Source organism: Plectropomus leopardus, chromosome 7 (genome assembly GCF_026936395.1).
Source record: "Plectropomus leopardus strain MGB_pleo_1.0 chromosome 7, ASM2693639v1, whole genome shotgun sequence".
Lineage (NCBI taxonomy): Eukaryota > Metazoa > Chordata > Actinopteri > Perciformes > Serranidae > Plectropomus > Plectropomus leopardus.
The window spans coordinates 32,111,443-32,138,547 of NC_142182.1; the positions used below are offsets into that span (position 1 = coordinate 32,111,443).

At 41.0% G+C, this 27,105-nt stretch overlaps 1 protein-coding gene across 5 annotated transcripts in view; it reads left to right on the top strand.

Moving 5' to 3' along the window:
- Window positions 1–25,528, top strand: part of syt7a (synaptotagmin VIIa) — a 109,858-nt gene extending 84,330 nt beyond the window's left edge. For 3 of the 5 annotated variants that reach the window (XM_088080519.1, XM_088080518.1, XM_088080517.1), the window contains 6 exons: window positions 614–716; window positions 3,870–4,137; window positions 6,916–7,085; window positions 8,411–8,525; window positions 9,153–9,352; window positions 11,747–25,528. In XM_088080519.1, coding sequence (XP_087936645.1) covers window positions 614–716; window positions 3,870–4,137; window positions 6,916–7,085; window positions 8,411–8,525; window positions 9,153–9,352; window positions 11,747–11,851 — 961 coding nt within the window. In that variant the 3' untranslated portion in view covers window positions 11,852–25,528. The remainder of the gene's footprint in view (window positions 1–613; window positions 717–3,869; window positions 4,138–6,915; window positions 7,086–8,410; window positions 8,526–9,152; window positions 9,353–11,746) is intronic. The other 2 variants (XR_015777087.1, XM_042495463.2) reach the window with 2 other exon arrangements.
- Window positions 25,529–27,105: the final 1,577 nt, after the last annotated feature.

A 27,105-nucleotide genomic window follows, 5' to 3' on the forward strand; every position in this document is an offset into this window, starting at 1 on the left:
TGTCTGGTCTTCTACATGTTGCTATACATGTCTGTCTACTGTATATATAGTGACGTCTCGTTGCTATACATGTCATTATACATGTGTGTCTCGTTAATGTCTGTAGAGGGAACAAGGGTTGATCATGAACTCTTTGAGGACTGGAGATAATGAATTGGTTCCTATCAATTTTTGGAAATTTAGTGTTTTTGTGTTGTGTCTGAAAATGTGTTTGTTTACTTGTCGGAGGTAACTTTCTTGTTAGAGACATGGATGTTTGCCACACTGGACATATGTATAGTCATCTCAGATTCCAAGTTTCATCAAACACAACTCACCGCATCAAATGTCCTCAGTTCTAGTGCCCACCGTTAATCTGTCCAATCTTTGGCAGATTTTATTTGGCTTCGCTCACGATAGCTAGAGAAAGCACAATCCTCTTTGAAGTGACATCTATCCAAAAACAAACTTGGACTCAATTGGATGTTTCAGATAGGCGGTTTTCAAGCGCCAAGCAGGTGGAGGTTGGACTCCCCATGTGCTCAGATGTTCTCTCTTTCTGGGGACAAGTTAGCTTTTCAGCAACTGTCCTCGCCATTTTTCCCAGCAGGTCAACCTGTGTTTCTGCTTGCAGGGGCAACAAGCCAGCCAACAGCCCCAAGGGCCAACCCCCTGATGCTGACGGTCACTCCTCCGTAACTGACCTGGCCAACTCGCTCACTGGAGACATGGTGATGGTAAGACGCTCTATCATACCACATATCCACCCCACCTACACTTAGGATAACAGGCTTGTTATTCTGAAGTATTTTATCATTGAAGCAAAAACTGAATTTGTGATTGTCTGTCTCCACCAAGCCAAAAGCTGACCGATTCCTACTGAACATATGAACTTTTAGAAAGTTATTTCCTAAATCAGCCAGGCACTGTAGATCTTGGCAAGTCAAATAGAGTGAATAGTGAATTTATTTGGGACTATTTTGGGCGGCAGATGAACATTAGCTAGTTGGTGATTATAGCACCAGTTTCAAGGCTTAGACTTTTGGGGGCCCATGTAAAGATTAAAGTGGGACCTTAACTGCAACACTGTTGTTCAAATAGCTGAATAGATAACTTAATAATATAACCCCCCGCACCCTAGAAAGGGTCTTTACAACAAGTTCTGTGGATTATCTTGAGTAACTTGGTCACAATTTCTGGACAACAAACATTGCTGTTGAGTTTTTCAAATGTTTTTTTTTCTGTCTGAAGGCATTATCTTTTTTGGCCGTCCGATTCTTGTGAACGTGATATTACAAGAACACCTTGAGGGAACTTCTTCAAATTTAGCACAAACATTAAAGCAAACTCAAGGATGAGCTGATTAGATTTTGGTGGTCAAAGGTCAATGGTAAAAGGTAACGGAGACCTTGCATTTGGTGAAAGCAACATTTTTATAACACCCTGAGGGAATTTGTTCAAATTTGGCACAAACTTTCACTTGGACTCAATAATGAGCTGCTTAGAATTTGGTGTTCAAAGGTCAAGGTCACTATGACCTTGCATCCATCTCATTTTTGTGAATACAATATCTGAAGATGGCTTTTAGGGAATTTCCTCAAATGTGGCAAAAACTTCCACTTGGACCTCAAAATGAGCTGATTATAATCTAGTGGTTGAAGGTCAAAGGTCAAGGTCACAGTGAACTTAAAGAACATGTTTTTGGCCACAACTCAAGAACACTAAAGAACCACCCCAAAGCTGTGCTGACTATAAATTTTCCGTGTGTGAAGCATTCATGTTTTCATAGACATGGACGTAAACTGTAAGTGCAACTTGATTGGTGTGAGGAGGCATATATCTTTTTTATTTTTAGTTTGTTTGTTTGGGGTTTTTTTGCACTTTGAGATTGATAAATAGCACTATAGGTATGAGGAAAAATATTTAGTTTTAATTTTTGGCTGCATTGTCCTTTTAAAGTTGTAATCTCCAGGCGTGGATATACCTGGTGACTTCATTATTGTCTCAGCCTTTTGAGAGCTCCGTCCAGAGCCACAGCCGGCATTATGCAGCTGTTTTCTCTGGCTGAGTACTGCTCCAGTCCTCAGGATGAGTAAACTGACCTTGACATGACAGTTCCAGTTTGGTGTGGAAGAGCTTGACTAGCCTGCAAACCCCATCCAAATTCTTTGGTGATGAATCAGAACGCCAACTGTGAGCCAGGCCTAATCAGCCAAAAATCCGTGCCCGACATTATTGATGCTCTTGTGGTTGAATGGGAGAAAAATGCGTAAAAACCAGGTGCCAGAATCATTTGGAAACCAGAAGAGTGGAGGAATCATATTGATGCCCGTGATTTTGGAACTACATTTTCATAGAGAACATATGTGTGTGTATGCATCTGTCCACATACTTTTGGCCATGTAACTTTCAGTCAGCAGGTAGGACTAGTGTTGCAGAGTCATCCTCCAGGTTGATTTAAAGCTGCACGTGGTAATAAGAGAGCCATAATAGGAAAGAAACACACAGGCAGCTCCTACAGTGGCAATCAAGCGAGACAGCCCAGCCAAGGTGACTCACACTGTTTGATAAATTAGACTTGGAATATTTCACACTTGCTCTGCCTGTCAGTTCTAAAACCCATATTGACAAAAGCAGAGTGAGTGAGTCTTTTCAGCTTTGAAATTGAAGCTCTGACCTAAAGCTCTGAAATCAACCATTTCAGGTGATGCGTGCCAACCAGATAGGGCTGGGCAATATGGGCTGAAAATGATATTGGGATATTTTTAGGCTACATCTTGATACATGATATATATGTCGATATTTTTAATCTCCTCAAGAGCACTTCATTAGTGCTAGAACTGAGAGACAGATCAAACATTCCCTTTTTTTTAACCAAGTTCCCTCTTTAATGTGACAATATTGTAGGAACGACTGTTTGTACTTTGAAAAAATACTACAACAATTCCATTTTGATCAATAATCAATAGTCATGTAGATATAATGACAAAGTGGGTAAAGGCAAGTATTAAAACAAGTAGAACGTCTGATAAGTTAAGGAAAAGTATGTCACTTTACTGTAATGCAGCCTTTAAAAAAACACCATATCATGATATAACAATATATCCAATATCTGATACGATATATAAAGTCTCATATCTCGATACAACATAATATCTTTTTATTGCCCAGCCCTAAAATCCAACATCCAGGCCGCTCTTTATAAAAAAAAATTAAAAAATCAGTACAAATATCAGTGGAGGGACTTGCACAAAGTGGTCTTATGATGTGCTGGTTGTCTTATCTCTCTCAGAGTCCTCAGTTCCAATCAGTGCCATTGTTGCACACAGAGAGAGAGGGGGGGGGGTGAAGGACAGAGACAGAAGGTGGAGCCACAGGGAGAAGTGACCACAAAGACGACTGCAAGCACAGAACCTTGAGCTGTGCTTGTCTTCTTTCTATGCCCCCTCATGCAATGTTCTCTCGCTCTCCCTCCTCTTTCTGTTTGTCTCTCTTTCCCCTCTCTCTGTCCGGTGCTTTCTATCAGATAGTGGCCTTTTAGTGCACAGCAGTGATAAAGCAGTCAGAGTGGCTGTGAGAGAGAATGGGTGGTCTAAAGCTCCCATATCTTCAATCTGAGCACCTCCTGCCTCTTAAGAACATTAGAAAGGAAATTAAACTCTCTCAGTCTTCTTAATGTCAGACCAATCTCTGCCTTTGAGCAGCTGCTTGAGCACGCCGTGATAGGACGCAGCTCTAAACTCTCCTCCCCTCGCAGCTTCTCACTGTCACTGTCTGTGTGCACGTGCTGGTGGCACAGAAAGTTTGTGCCCTTGGACTGAACTTTACATGTGAGCGGCTGCTGCTGCATGTATTTCTATTTAATTGACTTAATTTGTGGTCCCCTGCAGTTGTCTCCAGGTTCGGAGGATGATGACGGTGAAGGGCCGATCAGTGAGAAGCTGGGCCGGATCCAGTTCAGCATAGGCTACAGTTTCCAGAACACGACCCTCACTGTCAAAGTTCTCAGGGGCCAGGAACTCCCGGCCAAGGACTTCTCCGGCACCTCTGATCCCTTCGTCAAAATCTACCTGCTGCCAGACAAAAAGCACAAACTGGAGACCAAGGTCAAGAGGAAGAACCTCAACCCCCACTGGAACGAAACCTTCCTGTTTGAAGGTCAGTGCCGTTTCCACTTAGCTACTTATTGTTATTGTTGTTTTAAGATATTTATTCTTTACTTTAAGTAATGCTGCCTAAAAGGTATTTACCATTAAAGCCCCTGAAAACTTTTTAAATCCTCCGTTCATGAAATATTCATGACTAAATAAGTAGCACTTCAAATTAAAAGTCCAAAATAAAGGAAAATAAATATATTACTATTTAGTAACAGCTGAACACTGAAAACTCTCTTATGTGAAATTACCAAACTGTTCAAACTTTGGCAGATAACACCACATTTCTTATTATAATAGGCTGATTGATTTAAAAAAAAAAAAGAAAAAAAAAAAAGAAGCTTCTCAGGGCCTGTTTTCTCAATCAGCTCCGCCAGCTTGAGGGGACTGGTTGCCAACATTAGGGCTTGGCAAAGCTGTAAATCCTGTTTAAAGCTACAGTTGGTAATTTTTATTAAAATAACTTTGAGTCATGTTAGCTGAAACTGTAACTATATTCTGAAAGAAGTACATGAGACAGATAGTCCTCCTACAGCCTCTAATGACATTTGCTAGAATTGACAGCAGTGCACCAAAAACAGCCAATCAGAGCTGATGAGTCCATGATGTTAATGTCAGTCATGTCAATCTCTGCTTATAAACTTTGGTTAAACTGTCAAACCAGGCAGCCCTGATCAAATTTTAATTTCACCTCAAATGTTTTCAGAAATATAGCACCGTTAAATGTTTGAATGTGGAGGCTCCTGCACACCTTCAAAAAACTTGTGGACAGGTGTGTTGGAGAAAAGAAAGTCTTGCACATTGTCCAACTACTTGCAAAAATACTTTATTTAATGAACCATGTTTCAGTCATCAGACCTTCATTAGATTCAAATTCAAATTGGAAAAAAAAAAGTTTTCAAATTTTCTCTGTTCTGTTATTTTACGTAGCCAGTGATTAATGTTTTGTAGTGTAAATCAAAGTTGTTGTTTTTTAAAAATGAATATGCTAACATTAATTGTTACCCATGAATCCTTGTGCAATCATTTGAGCTAGCTCAGTCACTGTGCGGCACCTATCCGTGATGGCGAGTTGATTAATTAGCCAGTGGTTAATGTTGACTAGTGTCAATTTCGTTGTTTTTTTATGAATATGCTGATTTATAATTGTTAATGATATGTCTGCTTCATTTTAATGTGTATTTTCAGGAAATTAAAAAAAAAAAAAAAACCTTCAATTTAATTATCAATAGGGATGCATAATACTGGCTTTCTGCTGATGTCTGATATGCCGATATGTATAACAACCCGTTTGGCTGATAACCGATACAAATATCGATATAACATCATATTATGCATACTCTTATCATGATGTCCCACTAGCAGATGGAGACATGAAATATAATGCTTTTCACTGTATGTAAGATTTATTCATTGTGTGGAATAAGAAAATGTATTTAGGCCTATTCTGATAGCTCATTTCAAGCTGATATTGGCTGATACCATTGACGTGCCGATATTATTGTGCATCCCTAATTATCAAATAAAAATTTGGCAGACCCCCTACTGTAACTGTGATGACCCCTGAGGGGTCATAGACCCCCCTGTTGGAGACCCAGGACCTACATTATGCACAACTCACTTGAATGTGGATTTTAGAAGAAGAGTTTTTAAAAGCGGAGATCTCAGTATTTTTTGTGAGGTTCAGCAAAAACATCATCATGTAGCTGTTGCCTTTTTTAGGTTTGAGTATAAAAAGTGCAGCCAGATGTGATCAGAGATTCTTGCTGGAAGCTGCCTGTTGTTCTGCTCCATCATCATTGCATTGTGGTCAAAAGACAGGTGGTGCTGCTTTTTCTTCCAGGCAGCTGGAAACTTGGCAGCTGCAGTAGAGATGCTCCTCGCACGCTCTCTCTCCCTACATTCAATTCTTGCATTTGGAGCAGACTAGTTGTGATGAAGGTATAAATGTAGTGATAATAAACAGAAGAATATAGGCATAAAAACAGATGAAGTAGATGTGCAGTTTTAAAAACAGGAACATACCTGAAGGAATCAATAAAAATCAAAATCAAAAAAGCTAACCTCTGGTTATCCTTTATTGTTATATTTAATGAGCAAAAATGAGAGTGGTGTTGGTCATCTCCTTTAAGAATAGACATAATTAAAATACCTTAGAATTCTTTCTATTATAGCCAAGTGTTGCTAAAATGCACTCTGAATGCTGACTCACAAACCTGAGTTTGTACCATTGTTCCTTTTGGTGTTCATGGCAATGACAAAGATTCATTTGTCAACACGGAAAGAGCATAGTGGGAGTTGTGTGAAAATTCACAAACAAAGTGTGATTTTTTTGTTGCATTTATTAAACCTCCAGCTCAAAAAACTGCAGGTAGGTTTTGTGAAGAAAATAATAATAATCTTGAGCTCTGCAGACTGATGATGTTTAGTCGCAGCAACACAAAGAGCAGTGAGGTGTCTCACCTTTTCATGGTCTGAATTTGCTTCATTGTGACCACTGTGCTTTGATGATAGTACAGTGGTTAAATTGCCCAAATAATGTTCAAAAGGCTTCAAAACTAGAACAATAGCCAGTGCTCTTGAAAAATGAATGAGATAGTTCTTTCTGACTAGAGTATAATGACCCCTCTCAGTCATCTGAGAGCGCTGTCTGGTCCCGTAGTTTTTGAAATGCACTTTGACCTTTGCCAAATCCTTCCTGTTAGCACGGTGCAGATTACTCTGCCTTTCTGTACTGTCAAAAAATGTAACTCAGTGTTATCTGTTTGTGTCTTTGTTTTAGGCTTCCCGTACGAGAAGGTGAGAGAGCGCACCCTCTACCTTCAGGTGTTGGACTACGACCGCTTCAGCAGGAATGACCCTATTGGAGAGGTGTCAATCCCCCTCAACAAGGTGGAACTGGGCCAGATAAAGACCTTCTGGAAGGAGCTCAAGCCCTGCAGTGATGGCAGCGTAAGAGGGGGGAGGGATGGCCGTAAGGCCGAACGATGACGAGTCGGGTGTTTTCATTCATATGTTGTAATTACAGTTTTATTGAAAGTGGATGCCATTTATTGAGCGCTCTCAGTATGTGAGCTGGATTGACGTAATTTTAGGGTGAGCAACAGGCTCAGCTCAGCCAGCCTGGTCACTGGACCATCTGTGTTTGGCAGAAGGGGTTAGAGCAGAAAGGGCAGTGATGTAAGATTTGACAACGAGCTAGTGATTAGTCAGGAGTTTGATGAAATATGATATAATGCTGCATTCAGGTGATGTTGGAAGGCCGTAGTGTCCAAGTTGGTAGGTCGCTCCTCTGACTTTGTTGTGTTCATGTGCTTTGAGATCGAAGTGGGAACAACATGGAAGCTACAAAGAAGATGGGTTGCATTTATGAAAACTTCCTAACTAACCCTCAGTTTTACCATAAAATACATAAAAGACTTGCCCTAAGAACATAATAATATAAAATAAAAACGACAGCAATACATTCCATGTACAAAGTATAAAAAAAAGGTTTTAGGGTAAGAGTTCAAATTCACTGTGTAATGGATGAGAAGGGTCACTAATAATTTTTAAAACTATAATTTTTTACTTATAGTGAGTTTTTCGTATTTATGCCTTTGGGGCTTCCTTATGATTTTTGAGGTCACGTTTGTTATATTTTAATGCATTTAAACAAGAGGTTGATAGCCATTTCCAGTTTATTTATATTTTTATATATTACTTGATTTTTTTAATATATTGTATATTGTATTTTAATATATTTTATATTTAATCTATGTCACTCTACATGGACAGCAGAAACAGCAAAAACTGATATTTAATATGTGAACTAATTAAAAAGTTTCTTACCACTGACCAAACATGCATTTATGACGTTGAGTCGGCAACTCGTGTTGTAAAATAATGTTGCTATCAGTGTTGGTGCACTCACCTGGCATGCTTTAAAGCTACTAGGAACAAAATAACGAAATATATAATTATTTATTGTCAATGGTAAACACTGTTTTCATGCTTTCCACCATTTCTGCTTCCCTGCAACGTCACGCAAACGTCACACAAACATCACACAAATGTTACACAAACATCACACAAATGTCACGCAAACATCACAACTCTGTAACTAGGGTATCATCACAATATTACAATTTACCATTCATAATTATGACTTCTTCTGCTTGTAACTTCTAAATACAATATTTCCGAGGCGTACACGAATGCAGCATAAGACTAAGTGATTCATATGCCATTGTGTTCCTGTGTGTGTGTGTGTGTGTGTGTGTGTGTGTGTTCCTCAGGGGAGACGAGGAGACCTGCTGGTGTCTCTCTGCTATAATCCCACTGCCAACATCATCACTGTGAACATCATCAAAGCGCGTAATCTCAAAGCCATGGATATCGGCGGCACCTCAGGTACGTTTGTTCAGTCTTTTCCTCATTCTGACCCTTGTTCTCCCATCTGAAGCCCTTTTTCATGACATTGGAAGCTCCGTCTCTGTGTTCAAACATTTGCTTACCCGTCCGTGCAGAAGAGGGTTGCCGTCTGGCTCCTCAGACGGGTCGTGCTGTAGATAGCTGTGGCAGCAAGGTGACATTACATCAAGCATCTGCCCTCTATCTTTCCGGCTCTCTCTCTCTGTATATCTATGAGGATCTGCAGCCTCCCAGCCAAATCTGTGCCAGCTTAGTCTGGTGCTAGTTTCCTAAGTATCAGGTCTTACTGTGAATTGATTTTTTTTTTGTTGAATTACTTCTTGCTGCAGTAGTTGGAGTAGTGTCTGTTAGTATTACAGATTATGATAATGCTCCAGAACTGGTAGTACAAATCCCAGACCCTATTTCCATAAATACTTCCTCATTTGTATGTTTCCTGGCTCAGGGGATAAGTTGACCTTGAGCTCAAACTAGGTATCTGCTTCCCTGCTGCCTTCCCTGACTTTAACAATTAAGAGGGTAATTGCAAACCTGACACTAGAACTCACCCTCAGTGGGTATCTTCATGCTCGCTCTCATGTAAACCGCTGTTCTCTTCCGCTGCAGATCCCTATGTGAAGGTGTGGCTGATGCACAAGGACAAGCGCGTAGAGAAGAAGAAGACGGTGACGATGAAGCGTTGTCTGAACCCCGTCTTCAACGAGTCCTTCCCTTTCGATGTGCCCGCCCATGTGCTGAGGGAGACCACCATCATCATCACCGTCATGGACAAGGACAGGCTTAGCCGCAACGACGTTATCGGCAAGGTAACGCTTCGCAGCACTCTTTGTGTTGTTGCCTTTGGTGAACATCACAACCTAAAAGCCCCTTAAGCTCCTCATTACAAAAATGTGATGGTGAATGTCTGACAATGCAGCTGAAAAAAGGGACTTTCAGACTCTGAGTGATTGCCACTAAGGTCGGACAATTGCTGTGGTGGCTTGTCCTGTGACCATAGCAACCAAAGTGAGGAAAACTATACAGTCATTAATTACTGAATTATACACATACATTATTCTCTGACAGGAAACAAAGAAATCACTGAAGAGAAACGTTCCAGGAGCAACTTTAGCTTCAAAGTTTGATTATCTGGCCAGTGGCCAATAAACAACATTTAGTAGTTAGCAAAACTTTCTGTATTAACACTCTCGCACTGCTAAACATTTCCTCTATTTAAAGCAGTAGTTTTTCATTTTAGGACATACACATATTCACTTTCTGGCTAAGATTTACATACGTAGATCGATACCATTCAATTCTGGGAGTTAAAGGTCCAGTGTGAAGGGTTTGGTGGTATCTAGTAGTGAGGTTGCAGAACTGTAACTTCTCCTGAGTGTCAAGTGCATAAGAGAACCACAGTGGCCGACACAAAAATGCAAATGGCCATATCTAGAGCCAGTGATAGATTTGTCCATCTAGGGCTACTGTAGAAATAACATGGCGGACTCTGTGGAAGAGGACCTGCTCCGCATGTAGATATAAACAGCTCATTCTACTGTAACAAAAAAACAATCATTCTTATTTTCAGTAAAGATGAATTAAATATAAATGTATAAATAAATAAATTAATTAATTAAGAATTATATATATATATATATATATAGAGAGAGAGAGAGAGAGAGAGAGAATAAAAAAGATAAAATAAAAAAGATAAAATAAAGATAAAATAAGCTAAAGAAAACATACTTATTATATTATGTTCCATTTCTGCCAGTATATTCCCCTAAATCCTACACACCAGCCCTTTAAATATAAGGCTGCAGCCAGTAGACGATTAGCTAAGCTTCGCAGAAAGACTGAAAGCAGAGGGGAAACAGCTAGCCTGGCTCTGTAAAGAGGACACAAAATCTGCCTCTGAGCACCTGTAAAAGCTCTCTCTCACCAGTGTAATGTGAAATGCTGTGTGGGAGAATAAAAAATCCACATGATAATTTTCCACAAAATATTAATATCCATTTTTGTCAAAATAAAAAAATAGTATTTGTTTATATGTGTCCTAAATAGTTGCTGTGTCCATCCTTAGTAACCTATCAAGACAGAGAATGTCTAAGGAGCCAACATTACAAGCTGCACAATACAGAAATGAATCAGAACCCAGATTTGGTGCTAACGCTAGGTTTTTGTGGCTAGCCCCATTCTGTGACCAGCATTTCATTTTAGCAAGTGCATATCAGCTACATGATCATTTTAAACTAATCTCAGCTGCTGGGCAATCTCAAGCTATTTATTGTCCTTAATTTGGTTGTTAAGGCAGCCGTGGTGGTGTTTGTTGTCCAATATTTGATGCTGAGCAGCCAAATTGATAAGATGTTTCCCTTCAGCAGCAAATTAACTATGACCTGGAGATATGAAATCAGTTGGAACAAAGGATTTTATAAGTAGAAAACTCTTGTAAATCCTCATTTTTATGATTGAAGTGAGGGACCTAGAGGCCCTTTGAAATGCCTAAACCATTACCATAGTTAAATCATATATCTTCATGCATGGAATTATTATTTATGATGAGTTTCATATACTTAAGTATTTAAAGATTTTTCCATGACAGCGTCTAAAGAGGCTATTTTTTACAATACACAATGTTTCGCAAGGGTGTGCAAGTATTCATAAGAAACACCCAAATGATTTTTTTGCTAGTTTTTCCCATGAAAATCGTGCTGGTGTGAACCACTTTTAAACTAACTCATTTGCACATTTTGTGTAGTTTGTTGAACCGTACAAAAGCCGAAGTGTGAAAACTCTGTTTTACAGGAGGTAATGTGCCGGACTATTTCTTGGACGGGAACAGTTGCTAGGCAACCAGCGGAGACTCCAGGGAGTTACAGCCAAGAAATAGGCCTCATTGATTAAGGCTGCAACGGAAAAATCGGTTTCAAAATCCATAAGTGATGCAGCCTGTGAGAGAACTAAAACCACTCTTCTTCTTCATTTCATTACCTCAACTCATCACTGCTCTCCGACAGAGCCACCGCTCCCTCTTGCTAACCAGATGCAAAATGTCGTGCAAAGCATCGCGGCTCTCTCCAAAAAAATCTGCTGTCGTGTCTGAATAAATGTGTTTGACACATGTGAACATCAAAGACCATCACTTAAACATGTCTGAAAAGGGTTATAGATTATTTTACAACAACATCATCATCTCTTCTCTTCTCCCCCTCTCTCAGATCTACCTATCATGGAAGAGCGGACCAGCGGAGGTGAAGCACTGGAAAGACATGCTCGCTCGGCCGCGCACCAACGTCGCCCAGTGGCACGCTCTCAAGGCCTGATCGCACCACCCAGCTTCCTCCATGGCCCCTTCCCGTCTCCCACTACCACTCCCCCTCCTCCCTCCCCTCCTCCCACTCCCGTCCTTATGCACAAGACTGACTTGCTGCCAGGCTGCGAAACACGGGTACAATTAGCCATCTGCTCTCTTAAACCTTTAAACTCTTTTTCTCTTTTCTTTCAAAATCTCTATTCCTCTCCGGCTCTTCTCACCTCCTCTGTTCCCTCTCCCTCATTACAGCCGTGTCTTAAGTTCCGTGTCTCACCACTTTGCCAATGGTCCCCCTGTTTCTGACTGTCTGTATGTCTGTCTGTCCTTATGCACTTTGCCTGTGGAGGTCTGATGTTCAGTTTCTTTGTGGACCCCTTGGTTCTGAACTGCACTGCAGCCCCTGACCCATTAATGGTGCCAGTCCCGTGGGATCACAGAGAATCTTAAGTAACGATCTAATCTCATATAATCCTATTGTATGACTATTCCAGGTACACGATACTATACAGTATGTACAATATGTACATATACATATGAATATATTAGGCGAATAGATTGGCAGAACTCCCCCTATACACATGACTATTATACAGTATGTTATCCATAGTCTGTCTGCTGTTTCCCATCTCTCCCGTCTCTTCATTTGTCGCCTTGTCATCCGTCTCAAGTGTACAATATCCTCTCCCTCTTTCAGTGCTCCTTCCTTCTACTCAAAAGTGGTTTAATGTTCGGTTCAAGTTGTGGAAAGCAATCAATACTCGGTGTGTGATGAATCCAGCTGAACTCAAGATGGAGTTGTTGATACTGCTGTCTCTTTTCTCCCTCTTCTTTTTCTTTCCCCCCTCTCTTCTATGGTCTTCTTTATTTCCTTTATTGTTCCCTCTTTCTTTTTCCTCTGGCACAATATTAGTGAATCCAACCCTTTCTGGAATCCCCACCCTCTTGTCGTCTGTGTGCTGTGGGTGCTGTGCTGTAGCTCCAACAAAAATAGAGATTAAAAAAGAAAAAAATAAACTGAACTTTCCGGAACTGGGAAAGCGGGAACACAATAAACTTACGAAATGGATCGCTCCTGATTTTTCCAGACAAAAAGCCCTGACGTGGAGAGAGAAAAAAGAAGATGAAAAAAAAAACCCTACCACCACCAACAACAACAACAACAAATCCCCCATGATATGATGATGTCATTTTTCACAGCATCACCAACTGAGGAAACCAATTTAAAAATCTTTCAAATTTAAGATAAAAACAGAAGCAAAACGCTTGCGCTGTTTGTGCACATACGTTCGGTTGTGTGTGCACACATTTGTGTGTTTCTTGATGCTATGAATTCTTTTGTGCTGCCCTGTGCTGTTGTCTTGTGCTGATGGGGGTCGAGCTCCGCCAGTTTTGCCTGTATGGTGTACTGCGTTGATGTGTGCCTGTTGCTGCGTGTGCTCGAGTGTGTGTGTGTCTGTGAGTGTGTGTGTGTATGCGTTCACAGGAGCAACACAATTCAGACTGGGCAGAAATCTTCTTCTCTTTTCTCTTTCTCATCTTGTGCTCTTCTTGCTCTTCTTACTGCCATTGTTTCCCCCGTCCTCCTTTACTGCCCTGCCTTCTGAACGAGGGCTCAGTGAAGTTCTCTCTGCACTTTTTGAAAATGTAATAACAATAATAATGATGATGACAGTTTTTAAGATGATTAAAGTACTGGTGAAAATAAAGGGAGGAGTATCTGAAAGGGTGAGCGGCAGTTGGGGTAGAGGAGACGTCTGCTCTGTGATTTCAGGGTTTGGAGATGAAGTGGAGGACACAGAGGATGGATGTCGGGCTCTCATCCTCCTCTTTTTGTTTTCCTCAGTGTACCTTGGTATGTGTGTGTGTATGGGTGTGTGTGTTTGTATATCAGCTACCAGACTCCTGGTGGCAGGCTGCTGGTGTCTGAAATGTCAGGTGAGGATGGAGAGATCAGGCTTGTCACACGGAGGCCAGCCAGCTCAACAGGGTTGTTACACAATGTGTTGATCTGCAGAGAGCATGATCAGAGCTCTTAACTAGGAGTCTGGATGCTCCTGCACGACTCCATGATGCTGAACAATGAGTGCATGTACATCAGACTGGCACATCAGGGTACAAAATGTCGAGGCCGTGCCCCCTTTTTGTGGGATAGATAGCAGAAGATCTTTTTAATGTCAATGAAATTTGAATTTGTTTTATAGACATGTCAAATAATTGTTTTGCGACCTTGTCTGAACCTGAACTTTTGTGCTACCTTAACCCTATAACGCCATCTGTATCATATTTGATAATACGACTTTCTGTGACTTCCATGTCAGTCTTGACCTCTCTGTGTCAAATGAGCCATTGTGACCTGTAGGATAACGGCAGCCTCATGAAACTTTACATTCACAAACTAGAGACCTTGACCATTCAATGGGTGAATTGCTTTCCTGATTATGTATTTTTAGGAAAGTATAGAGTAAAGTCCATCTTTGGCTGAGTAAGGAAAGAAACTTTTTTCCTCCACTGCAATGCACTAAAAAGGTGGTAAAAAAGTTCCTGTTTTGGGGGGACAATTGACAAAAAAACAGCTTTTAGTATACCCGATTGGGATGAAAAATGTATGTAGTTATCAAATACAATACAAAATAAGTGTTCAGTTTTAAATGATTTCATGGTTCAGGCCTTACAGGTTTAATAAATGAAGGTTGATCGCTGTCATGTTCCGTCAGTCTTCCCCCGTGGAGTGGATGAATCACAGTGGTCAGATATTGCTTATCCGGATATCTATATTTGATTTAATCACCAGGTATTGTTTGGCTGAACGTTGTCTGTAAATAACTGCCCTGGTAATAGCCAACTGTTTGATCTTCAGGCTGAGATTCAGTTAGAGACAACAGTCATGCTGCTGGACTGTATGACTGTACTGCAGCAGCCTCCCACTCGAGCTAATGTTAGCGATCCATCAGTAGCAACTGTCACTAACAAGCATTATTTTGCAGTTTACCACACTGACAGTATGTGCCTCCAGTCAAAAGTGTGAAAGCCTTGGTTAACTCCCTACACAACAGTTTTTTGGCATTTCTCTGTAGGCGCATTTCTTTCCCCCAAAGGGGACACGGAGTTGGCAATGACTTGATGCTGGTGTCGTATCAAAATGTGTGCCCCATCTCAGGGTTGGAAATGAACTTTTTTGACTACCTGCCACTGGGGCTGTTAGTCTCCAAAATCTACCATCCACTCAATAGATTACCATTGTTGTTTTGGCTGGTGAGTGAAGCAAATCAAGCAGCTGCTTACATGTTTTACCAGCATTTGACTAGTGGCTGGTGCCCATTTCCAACTCTGACCCCCCTCATTTAATGTCTTTTGCTTATTGAAACGATCATTGACACACCTGTCTGGTCCATAGTTTGGAGCCAAAGCCCGAGCTGCTATCTTTTATCTTATTTAGACATGGCAGGGAAATACGTTGTTTATTGGTGCAACCAGTTCAACTCTGCATCTCTTTGGCTTGCTTTATTAATTTAAACCTTTTTTAAGTAGACATTTGGAGACAAATTTCATCTTCCTCTACTGTTTAGTCTGTGTTGAATGGGATGTTGTTTTCGCCCTGATGCTGGCGTGGTGATGAGAACCTCCTCTGGATGACATATTGCTGGTGTGATGTATCTGGAAACAGTGAGACAGATGAGCATTTTGGCTTCAACGCTGATAGAAAAATAAGATAACAAGGCCTTCACTGGCTTTTTTCTTTACAAAAACTACACGCAATGGTGTATCACAGACAGTGTGTGTGATATTAGATGATGGTCTGATGTGCCGCTGTGCCGCTGTGAGATACCGTAGAAGCAGATTAGACATCTCTTCCCTGAGTGCTTGAGAGTAACGCAGAGTGTACTGGTAGCTGTAACTGCTTGTCGGGCACATTCAGCTCAGCTCGATATTTCTGTAAATAAAACAAAGCACCAACACAAATTCTTCAGCCATTAAGAGCTGCTCACACAGACGTCTACTCATTCTTAGTACACTCAACTGTAACAGTCTGTCTATCTGTGTTTTCACATTCAGAACGTCCTGTGAAACATAATCCTGTCAGCTATTCGGGATTTGTTCTTAACTGGCATGGCTTAGTTTTTATGTCTAAATGAGCATCCACCTTTCAATCATGGCTCATGTTAGACTGACTTAGGGAGCAAATATAATCAGTTGTTTTTTTATTAGTTAAAGCATCACTGCTTCTGTTAAAGCAGCATTGTAGTTGCTACTAACTCTGGCCCCATTAAAATAATGCCTAAAATGGATTTTGGTTTCTCTTATCATGCAATAACTTTTTCCATTATCTGCTGCTTTTGTGCTTGTTTTGATTTGTAATAACGATAGCCTGATCGCCACGAGAAAGATTGAAAGATTCTTTAATTCTTGTCTAATCTGCACCAGGTTAGTCCTCATCTTTTGTCTCTATAAGCCGGTCTGGGCAGCACACTGTGTGCTGCGAGTGTGTTCTGCTTCGTGTGAGACTCGGTGCTGGCTGCTGTGATGCACTGATCCAGTCCAGCACCCTTCAGAACAATTGGCCAGCCATGGAACAGGGCCCACTGTTTTGACAGCCACTGCCTGCAGTGTCACAGCACATTACACTCCCATTAGGTGGTCAGAAAGGAGCAATATCTGCTTTCTTGGACCTGGGGGACTGGCTATTTGCAGAGGTAATACTCGCCAAGAATAAAAGCAAACTCTCTTATTAGTGAGCGTGAACAAGATGACGGACGGGGATAAAGGCTCGTCAGTAAAAATGAGGAAAATAATCAGTTGGCGATCGCTGTGCGAAGCTGTGAAAAACAAATGTTGTTTGAATGTGCAGGTGTGCAAGTGATGAGTCAACACAATACCTCCGCTATTTCCTTTCACCAAGATTACAAGTAGCTGTGATAAATTGCGATGCTTCAAGGCTTTACAAAGCTTAGTCATCAGTGACCCTGTAAACTGGGGGATATGGCTTTATTTTTAGTAACATGAGGCACAGTGCGATGTCGTTGATCCTGGAAGGTAGACTGGAGGGCTGCAGAGTTTTAAAACTTACAGAGAGCTTCTGAATACAGACTTCTTCAATGGAAGTCAAATACATGATATATTTCTACTTCTACAAAGTTAAATAGGACGGTCATTTCATAATTAGCCTGTGTGACGTGGGCAAAGGCAGGAGGTTACTGAGCGAAATGGAACAGTGAAATGCTAGAAAATGTGTTTCTTTGTGTGATTTTATTAGCTATTGTGCTTAGTTGACATTGGCCTCCCCCAGACCCCACTGCTGTGTGTGAAAAATAATAAAAAAGACTAATAATGGCAAAATTAACATTTTTTCCCCTTTAAAATGGCTGATTTATATTTTAACAATAACAATGTATCAATTGACAATGGACGAATGTGAAGCGGTCAAGAATTATCAGCTGAATCTGCATCTCTCCTCGGCTTTAAGGAGCTTTATTTTGAGTTTCTGCTCATTGTTTAGCTGCCCAGCTCACAACTTTATTGTCTTGGTTCACTCTCCCCGCTCTAATAACTTCGTTTTTGCCGCCTCAGGCAGTTGTTCTCCGATAAAAAGCCCTAAAAAGCCTCTGTGCACTACCTGCTCAGCACCAAACAGCAGACAGATAAAGTTAGTGTCTAGCTGGTGAACGTAGTGGAGCATTGAGCAGCCAAAGAGCCTGATATTTCCCTCAGGAGTTGGTAGAGACCAAAAACAGATCATTATTGGACTAAATATTTGACTTTCATTTATCAGGTGACCAGTTAGAAGACTCCAGATGAATAATAATGTTGCTCCATAACTGCTGGATGTGTAAATAAGAAAATGGTTGCCAACAAGTTTGTCATATCATCTTAAAATGTAATGGTATGTCAATGTTTTGTTAGTAAGTTATTGCATTTTTATATCTTTTTCTTCTGACATCATCCAACCCCAATATGTAGATAAGTGTTTAGGCCCTTTTTACATGTATAAATATTCATTTTCCTCTTTGTTTTGTCTCCTCATCCTCAGATCTTTTTCAGTAAAACTTATATTTTTTTTCAAAACACCTTCTAAGGTGCAGACTTGTCAAAACACCAGTTACCATTTCTCGATATGGACATGTTAAACGGCACATTAGGGAAAAGATGACGTGATCTTCTCAAGGGCTGCATTTAAATGTCTGTATACATATACAGGGCCATAAAGTGGTAACCCTTCTCTTTGCAATAACCTGTATATTTAATGAAAATGACAAATTGATTTATAGCACCAAAAAAGGAAATATGTCATGCTACATATGATATGCAGGCTGTACATGTACAAGTAATTAATTTTGTTTGCCTGTAAGTCATTCGCAGACACAGAAATACAGTAGCGATGTTATCAATGGGGAGTGGACGATTTCCCAAACTATCGCTAAGCCCTGCCCTCGAGCACCATGAACCAATCACATCTCATGCAGCTCTACAATGCACTCGGACCATGACTTGGACTTCCTACTCGTTGAACTCCATAGACAAGCATTAGAAATTTTGGTTTTCCTGCGGTTTTATTTAAATTTATGCACTTAGAACTTAAAAAAATGGTCAAAGATGTGCGCAGAGTAAATTTAACACTTATACAAGGTATTCTGAGAGGCTAGAAAATGGAGAGGAATTAATCCTGTTCCCTAAACTTCACATAAACAGAGCAAAGTGTCTCCTTTGGATTAAGCTGTGTGGCACTTAAAGAAGATAAACAAGGATGCCTAAATTTGTTCTAAGGTAAGACAACATAGCATTAGTAAAATTTGCAGCAAAGTCACAAATATATATGACTTCATACATTATGTCAGCAACATTGTGTATAATATCACATTGCAGCAAACTTTGCTAGGCAATGTTGGCTTAAGTTAGCTAATAGCGGCTAAGGTTGTGGCCAAGTTATGCTATCTGTTCAACTTAGTCTTAGTATTTTTGTTCTTTGACAATTGGACATTAGGTCCACCCAACAGTAAACCATTAACTTAGCTGTAATGTTACAAAGAAAGCAAAGGCTGGCTAATGCTAACACCATGGCATAGTGAGGACTCTTTTGATGGTTTCTGTAGCCACCGTTAGCCACCGTTGCGGGGGTTAGTGATAGGCCAGTTAGTCTCTAAGAGCTCAAACAGAAGGATTGCTTTAATTTCTGTAGCTAAATACTAAAACATCATAAGTTCAAAATGGTCTTTATAAGCAGTATTCAGAAAATCAGGAAATGTCATCAAGTATCGGGCTGATAAAACAGTGTCAAGAATATTTTTGATGTTAAAGGAAAAATGGCTACTGACGAGCTATGTATATGCAAAGATTAATTCAGCCGGCATCTTAATTTATCTACACTGAAAGAGAATCAGTGACTATTCATGCTCATGGCCTAAAAGTGACCTTTTAAAAACAAAAAAAATGCCCCAATGTGACTGCAATATTGCCTTTACTTTCATAAAAGTTATTTACTTTTGGAGGAGCAGTTTATCACAGTGGCTTCATCACAGAGTCTCCAGAAGTTGCACTTTCCACAAAACAACCAGGAGTCTCAAACATAATGTTCTCTCATCCCCAGCAGTCAAACAGCAGCACCATTAAAATGGATGGCGAGCTCAGAGCCAAACAGTATAAAGGAGAGAGCTATTTCCAAATCCCAGTTTTATTATACTGCCACCTGTCTCACACCTCTAAACGTATTGCGTTGTGTTGGCACCAACACTGTCAGCGATGACCTTCAGCAATCCTGAGCTCATGAATACAGCATGGCAGCGATGCAGATGCTCGTAGTCTAGACTTTTTCTTTCAGACTAACTCCACTCTGTACTCGTTCTCCTTGTGTTCAGTCTCAGCTCTGTCTTTCATCAGTGTTTCATTCCCTCGCGAAGCCAACTGGTCGCTGCAGGTGTGGATAATTACAGGTTGATTACTGAGGTTTAATTCAAGAAGACAGGCACAGCCAACACTGCCCACAACTTTGCCACTGAATAAAGGCTTTTAAAATTGACTTTTCAGTTATGTAAATTACATTTTTTACACAGTTTATTAGATATTTCTCTATTTAGTGCTCAATCTGTGGGGTGTTGGAACACTATCTGATTTTCAACATTTATGTAAATTTATTCAACTTTAAGTACAGCCATTGTGTCACAGCCATGGTAAACATACCTGTGAAACAGAACCTGAATGCCAGAACAAATATTGACAGTGTACGTTTCTACAAACCACAAATATGTTTTATTTGTGCATTATTGTTTAGCAGACACGTTGAAACTGTACTTTTCAACAAGGCTGTGGTAAATTTTAGACACATATGCCACTTAGTTATGGTTAAGAAAAGATCATGTTATAGTTTAAAATAACTGGTTTTAGGGGCACTATCCTGGCAGGAAAAGTAGCAATGTCTTGGTGGAAAACAACTACTTTTTGTGCTACTATACCCCTTGAAAAGTAGAAATGTCTGTGGGAAAGAAACAGCTGCTTCTTGTGTTGCTATACCAGAGGAAACACAGTAATGTTTTGATAAAAAAACAACTACTTTTTGTGTCATTATTCCTGTGGGAAAAGCACCGATGTCTCAGTAAAAACAAACACCTATCATTCTACTGTCTCACCAGGAAATGCAGCATTACCCTAATTGCCCTGTGAATAAAGACCTAACTGTAACAAAAATGTAGTGTTTCATGCAAGACCATTGCCGTGTAAACAGCCCCAATAGCGGCTCATATACAACCTGTCTTTAGAAACTTTTTTAAAATACATGTCTGAAATGTGCCAATGTGATGTGGTCTGCAGGAACGTATAATGCCAACTTTTTTTTCTGGTGACTGACTAAACATCAGCATGCTAACATTGCTTGAGTGAGTGAGCTGACATTTCACAGAGCTGTTAGCATGAATGAAGACAGCTGGATATGGTGAGTGATGTAGAAAAAACTAGTGCTCTTGGTCAAGCTTCATCTTGATGATTAATGAAATAAATTTGATGAGCCACAGTTTATATGAATATATAAAGGTTTAATGACAACATAAATCGGATCAGAGAAACTCTTGGCACAGAACAAACACGGACGAAGACACACCAGCAACTTAAAGTAACAGAAGAATCATTCAGCCTTATACAGCACATTTCACACATCATACAAATGTGTCTGGCCTTGTAGACTTGCAGTATCTTAACCTTCAGACACCTTGGAGCCTCTGCACATGCCTGCATCCAGACGCTGAAGGACTCAAGTGCTTCAAAAGTACCTAAAAATGACCAAGTATGAGTCATACATTCATACAATTATTCATGATTACATTTTCAAATGTCATTATTTTCAACGACAATGAGGGAGAAGATTCCTTCGATATTTGTATTTGGGATGGGTGTGTCCACCCAAAATTCATCATTGTCACTTGCAGCCTCTCTTCTCTGTTTACTCTCTAAATATCTGAAAGCTTTATTGGCTGAAGGGGTCACACCTGTTTGCCAAGGGATTAGCAAGATATTCTTCTGAGTCTGGTGATATTGTTTGTCCTTGTCATACTCTCAGCTCCTTCCCTTTTCTGCGACACTAGTTTCCTTGATGGATATCTTAAGATGAGCGTCAATGACTCACTGTATTGGAAAGGTGCCTGCTTTGCTGTAGTTTGTGCGATATTGAATTAAGGGTACACTGCGCGTTATGTCGTAGAGAACTTTAGGTGTGTGTATGTGTGTGTGTGTGTGTGTGTGTGTGGGTTAAAATCAGGCTGTAGTAATTTCATCCTGGAGGGATTGCAGTTGATGTTTTATTCTGCTGAATCATATTATGACGGCTGAGTCAGCCCAGAAGTCTTCTGGGTCACCTTTGTCATTTGTCCAGCAAGCGCGTGTGCAACTCTCGCCCTGCGCAGACAGACCTCGCCTCCCCTAACTCACCCTTTCAATTGTTTTAAGCATCTGGTGAAAACCAATGTGACTTCTCCCAATCAGGGTTCAAGTAAGCATTATTTGAATGGTAACAAAAATGAAAAACAATAATGAGTAATAACATGTTTTTTTTCTTTGCGTTCACATTTGACTGTTGGTCAGTGTGTATGTATGTGTGTGCTTGGTGTTCTTGTGTTGGGTTTATTTCTTTCTAAAAACGTGATAAGAAGAATCCTTCTGTTTTTGAAAACTTTATGTAAATATCGTTGGTGAAAAATAACATTTGTTGTACGCCGAGTTTTCATTTGTCACTTGAACTGATGAAGAAAACAAATGATGTTGATGAATAACAGTGGTGATGTTGATGATGCTGAAGCTGATTATACCTGCCCTTCTTGAATAAGGGCTTTTGATGTCCGCTGTATTTTTGTTGGAGGTGTCGTGAGGTCGGGGCAAGAGAAACAAAGGGAAGGAGTGGTACCCGTCACATCCCAGGCCCGCTGTAGCAACACTGCCACATACCTATTTACCCCTCTGACACATTTTCAGGAAATAGACTGTATTGTAGCCTGTGTTATTTACGCCATAAAACATCTTTGTATTTTTATTACAAAGAAGGAGCCCTCCTTGGCTATGTGAGGAGACTGTGCACCTCCCCGTGGAGTCAGTCTGCCCCGGTCGCTTGGCATCACATCTCCCCCCGTCTGCTTATAGGCTTGGGGATTTACTGTAATGCCATTGTGTTAGACGGGATTGGCCCTGTACTGACACTGATGATGCCTTCCTCATTGAATTTGGAGTCATTATTGCTCTGCTGGAGGCCATACATGGGGACGGGCATGTATGGAAGAAGACGAATAGCTTCCAAGTGGAAGGACGTGCATCAGCCGTCTGACCCTGTAAAGACCATTTGCATGCTTGTGATTCAGCCTCTTATTTTGGGGGTTAGAGTCATGATTAAGCACAACTGACTGCCGTGAACTCGTCGCATAATATGTTCGTCTCCTGCTTAGTCAGATATTTGTAAGAACTCTCAAATTCGAGCAAGGGAAACCAAGGATTAGCGCTATAAATATGGCAGACGTAGTGGGATTTTTAATCAAAATAAATGAGGGAGATTGATGTTTCCAAATGTCCAAAACATGCCCTGTGCCTTCTCCGTGCCCGCTGCTAGATCCAAAAAAAAAAAAAAAGCCCAGGGCTGTCGTCCAGTTTATTTTCACTGCAGGTGTCTCTCCGCCTACTTCCCTTATTTTCCATATGCCACAGCCTTATGAGTCTGGCAGGGCCTGCGCACAGTGCAGGGACAGAGCTTATCAGTTTGGTATTACTTTTAAGGACTGTCTCCGCCACAGACATGATAAGGTACAGCAGATACTCCCAGCAGCTGTCTGCAGGAAGGACAGTGGAAACAGTCCTGCCTTCATTTGTAATGCCATACTCTAGAGGGAGTCCCACAGGGAGTCAGAAAACACACACACAAAAACACACACACACAATCTGTCTTTCTCGATGCACTGAAAATGAATTTTCCCTAAATCCAGATCCCTCGGAAAGCCTGTGTTTTCATTTCCTTGCTGGTTGTAAATAGACTTCAGTTAGAGCATCCTCTAACTCCTGCCATAATGTTGACATTTTTAATCAGGTAGGTAACAAGCAATACGCCTAATTAATCAAAACGCCATACACTGAAATATTACCGATGGTGACTCCTTTGCGTTGAGGGATGTCGCGGGTAACACTCCGGTTTCTTCACCTCCTTTCTCAACTTGCCATGGCCCACCTCTTCAACAAAGAGTGCTCTAACTTAAAACACACAATTGTGATGTGTACAATCTAATTTAATGTATTTATTTATGTATTTTTGCCAACTTTGTATAGTGTATAAATATCTATAAATATATGAAAAATGACAGTACTGTATAGATTTTAGCTGCCTGGTAAGGTTAATAGTATATACTTGGTAGACTAAAAGAAAAAGCGTAGAGCTGTTCAAAAGCCAGTCATTGAGCAAAATGCTTTCTGTAAAACCCGGTGCCACTGGCTCTTTTTATATCCTAGGTTTCGTTTCTGGTTTATTTTTTCATTCTTGCCAGTGGGATCCAAAGTGTGTGTTGTTTCTTCTTTTTCTCGTTTGTTTGTTTGTTGATCGGTTCGTTTGCTGTTTTTTGATTTCCTTGACGAGACACAGCGAGGTTCTGGCAGCCAGGAGAGTGCAGTGGAACGCAGACTGGGACCCTGTGCAGTAGTGTGCGTATGCGTGCGTGTGCGTGTTTTAGGTGTGCGTCCGTCCATGGTAGTGCTAGTGCTCTCTGTGCAGTGCCTCCCTCCTCCCTCCCTCTCTGATGTAGTTTGTCATGTGACGCAGTGTGTGTTAAGGTGCAGAATGACTGTTGGCTGAAGCTGGCAGATGCCCTCTCTCTCTCTCTCTCATGTCCGCTCTGCTTCTTCATTACAACGCTTCATCTTAATCCTCCACCAAGTATAGATTTCCACTTCCTCTGCTCAATTGCTCATTTACTCTCCCATTCAGCTGGTAATGCATACACCAGCAGACTCTAATTTCCCAGTAATCCATGTTTCCTCATCTATCTGTGATTCTTTGTCCATTAACAGCTCTCATCCGTCACCCTCCACATCACCTTGTTTTTCCTGCGCAGCTCTGTGGACCAGAGAATGATTTAGTACAAAAAAAGAGAGCATCCTCATCCCGCGATCATACCTTTTTGTCTTTTTTTATCCCCCTCTCTTTGTACTTTTTGCCTCCTCTCTGAGGGGAAGGGTAGCTGCCGGCTCAGCACGCAGAAACACAAAGCAGCCATATTCAGATGTTAAGCACAGACCTGTGACTCAAATCTATGTTGTGGTGGCTTCACTGCCGCCCAGTTTGTAGCAAGAGAAAGACAATAGCCTTAAAGATCGAACCAACTACACATAAAAAAAAAAAAAAAAGAGTAGTGGGATATGTGCATTTGTAGTGGACTATTATTACCTTCCCTTTCCCACACCAGATTTATTACTCAGTATTCTGATGTGTTGCTTGGTTGCTCTGTACATATCTGTGTAGTACTTCTGTTGATGTCCCTGTGTTAGGATAGTAACGGGTTCTTACTGGGCGGCCTCCGCAGATGTCCCCTCCCTCCCGTCTCTTCTCATTTCCTTAAAAAACTTCAAACATTCCATCCAAATCTTAAGCAAGAAACATTTTAAAGATGATTAAATTTTCATGCTGGCTGGGAGTAAAACAGCAGAGGGACTGAACCACAGACATTTCCACTGGAGCCATGATAATAACCACGACGTCTTGTCTGTGCTCCCGTGTCTCTGAGAACTGGCAGCACGCTCAGCGTTAAGACCGTCACACTCGCCTCTCCGCTCCTCCGAAAACCCACCTTCGCGCTAAACCTCATCGGGCTCTGAGAGGTCAGCGGGTCACTGACTGGTTTGAGGAGCCGCTGACCTCCAGAAGTGAGGAAGGTGAGGAGGTGGGAGAGCCCTGGGATGGCGGCAGAGAGGCCCGTCCCTGCGGTCACATCCTGGGTCAGGAGGGAAGGATAGAGGGCGTCTCGAGGTCAAACCCAGTAGCACTTTGGTTTTGCGTTCCATGTTTTTTTAGCCTCTCCTGTTTTTTGGCCGAGCGGACTGTGATCTTACTGGTTGATTTTCTCGTTCTCCTCCACCCATCAGTGTTACAGAGTGTGTTGGGTGGACGGAGCCATGGAGCTGAGCTCTGATTTTGTTCCATATTAAAGAATCATTTTTACTACATCTGTGTGCAGAGATTCAATGGTCTTTCTGCCTGTCTTTCTTTAAAGGTTAATTGAAGAGCGATAGCTGTTGATTCCGGAGATGCACTAAGAGGCCAAAAGTATGTGGACACTCAAACACTACACGCACATGCATCTCATTCTAAAACCATGGGATTTTAAGGGATATTTTGGTGGTTTTGAAGTGGGGCTGTAGGTAATGCTTTTATATAGTCAGTGTATTGCATAAAGCAGCTGGCAGTTGGCACGCTCCAAGTTTGCAGAAACAGACGGGGCACGCACCCCACAGGGGTTGATATCTAATTGTATTTCAGCCTTTTTTTAAAAAAAAAAAAGGCCTGCGTAAAAAAATCAATATCAGTCTAAGTGGATGCTATAATTGGAGTATTATAAAGAAAGCTGCCTTTAAGCCTGCTTAGCTTAGCTTAGCTTAGCTTAGCAGGTAGAGCTAATTTTACCACAGTTCCTGTAACATCTATTTTTCATACATATTTCTTTTCCATTAAATAGACCCAAGAAAGGTTAAATATATTTAGTAATTCCTCCCCCCAAAAATGTGCTTTAAATCCAAGAAAAACTCTGTGTGCCGTTGCTGCTTGAATAGCTTTGGAATGGGCGTTTTTTTGGGGGGTGTGGGTTGTCCGCACGGTGCACTGTGAATGACATCACAATCACAAGGTGCTGCTGATTGGCTGGTTGTACTCCTGGACAAACAAGTTAGTTATCGATCCAGGGACAACACTTACTTGGTGACATCAGATCGTGCTCAGGTTGACCACCCGTCCCATTTTTGTGAACGTGACATCCAAGAACGCAAGAAGGGAATTTCCTCAAATTTACCACAAACAGCCACTTTGACTCAAGGAAGACCTTATTAGATGTTGATGGTCATAGGTCAAAGGTCACTGTGACCCCATATGTATCATTATCGGGAATGTGATATCTCAAGAACACCTAAGGTAATTTTTTTTTCAAATTAGACATAAATCCACATAGATTCAGCAATGAACTGGTTAGATATTGGTGGTCAAAGGTCAATGTGACCTTGAATCTGTTTCATTATCATGTACGCAACATCTCAAGAAGACTGTGTGTTCTCAAATTAGGCACAAACAGCCACTTGGACTCAAGCATGAACTCATTAGAATGTGGAGATCAGGTGTGCATGTTAGTGCAGGTGTGTATCCCACCTGCTAGCTTGTCACCGCCACTCTGCACAGCTCTCGTACAGAGGTTACAGCTGCTATATGGACGGCGTCCTTGTGGAAGCATAGTGCCGGCCCTCCAGGTCCCCCGCGGTTAATGTTGTTAGCTCTGTCAGTACTGTTGCCGTTGTTTATGGCTGTTCATGGAGATAGCACAGTTAGCTGCTCACTACTGGCTCAGTAACCTCCATGTTTTGATTCATGTGGAGTCAACGCACAGAGTTCCTTTAAATGGATCAACTTGGAATCACACTAACTTTTGTTCATGTATGAAGTTGTTAAATGCTGTAGCAATTAAAATCTCCCTCAACTGGCTTAAAAAAGAAAAGAAAAAAACATCCCAGCAACAAAATATGAACAGAGTGTCCACATACTTGCGGCCATTTAGTGTACAG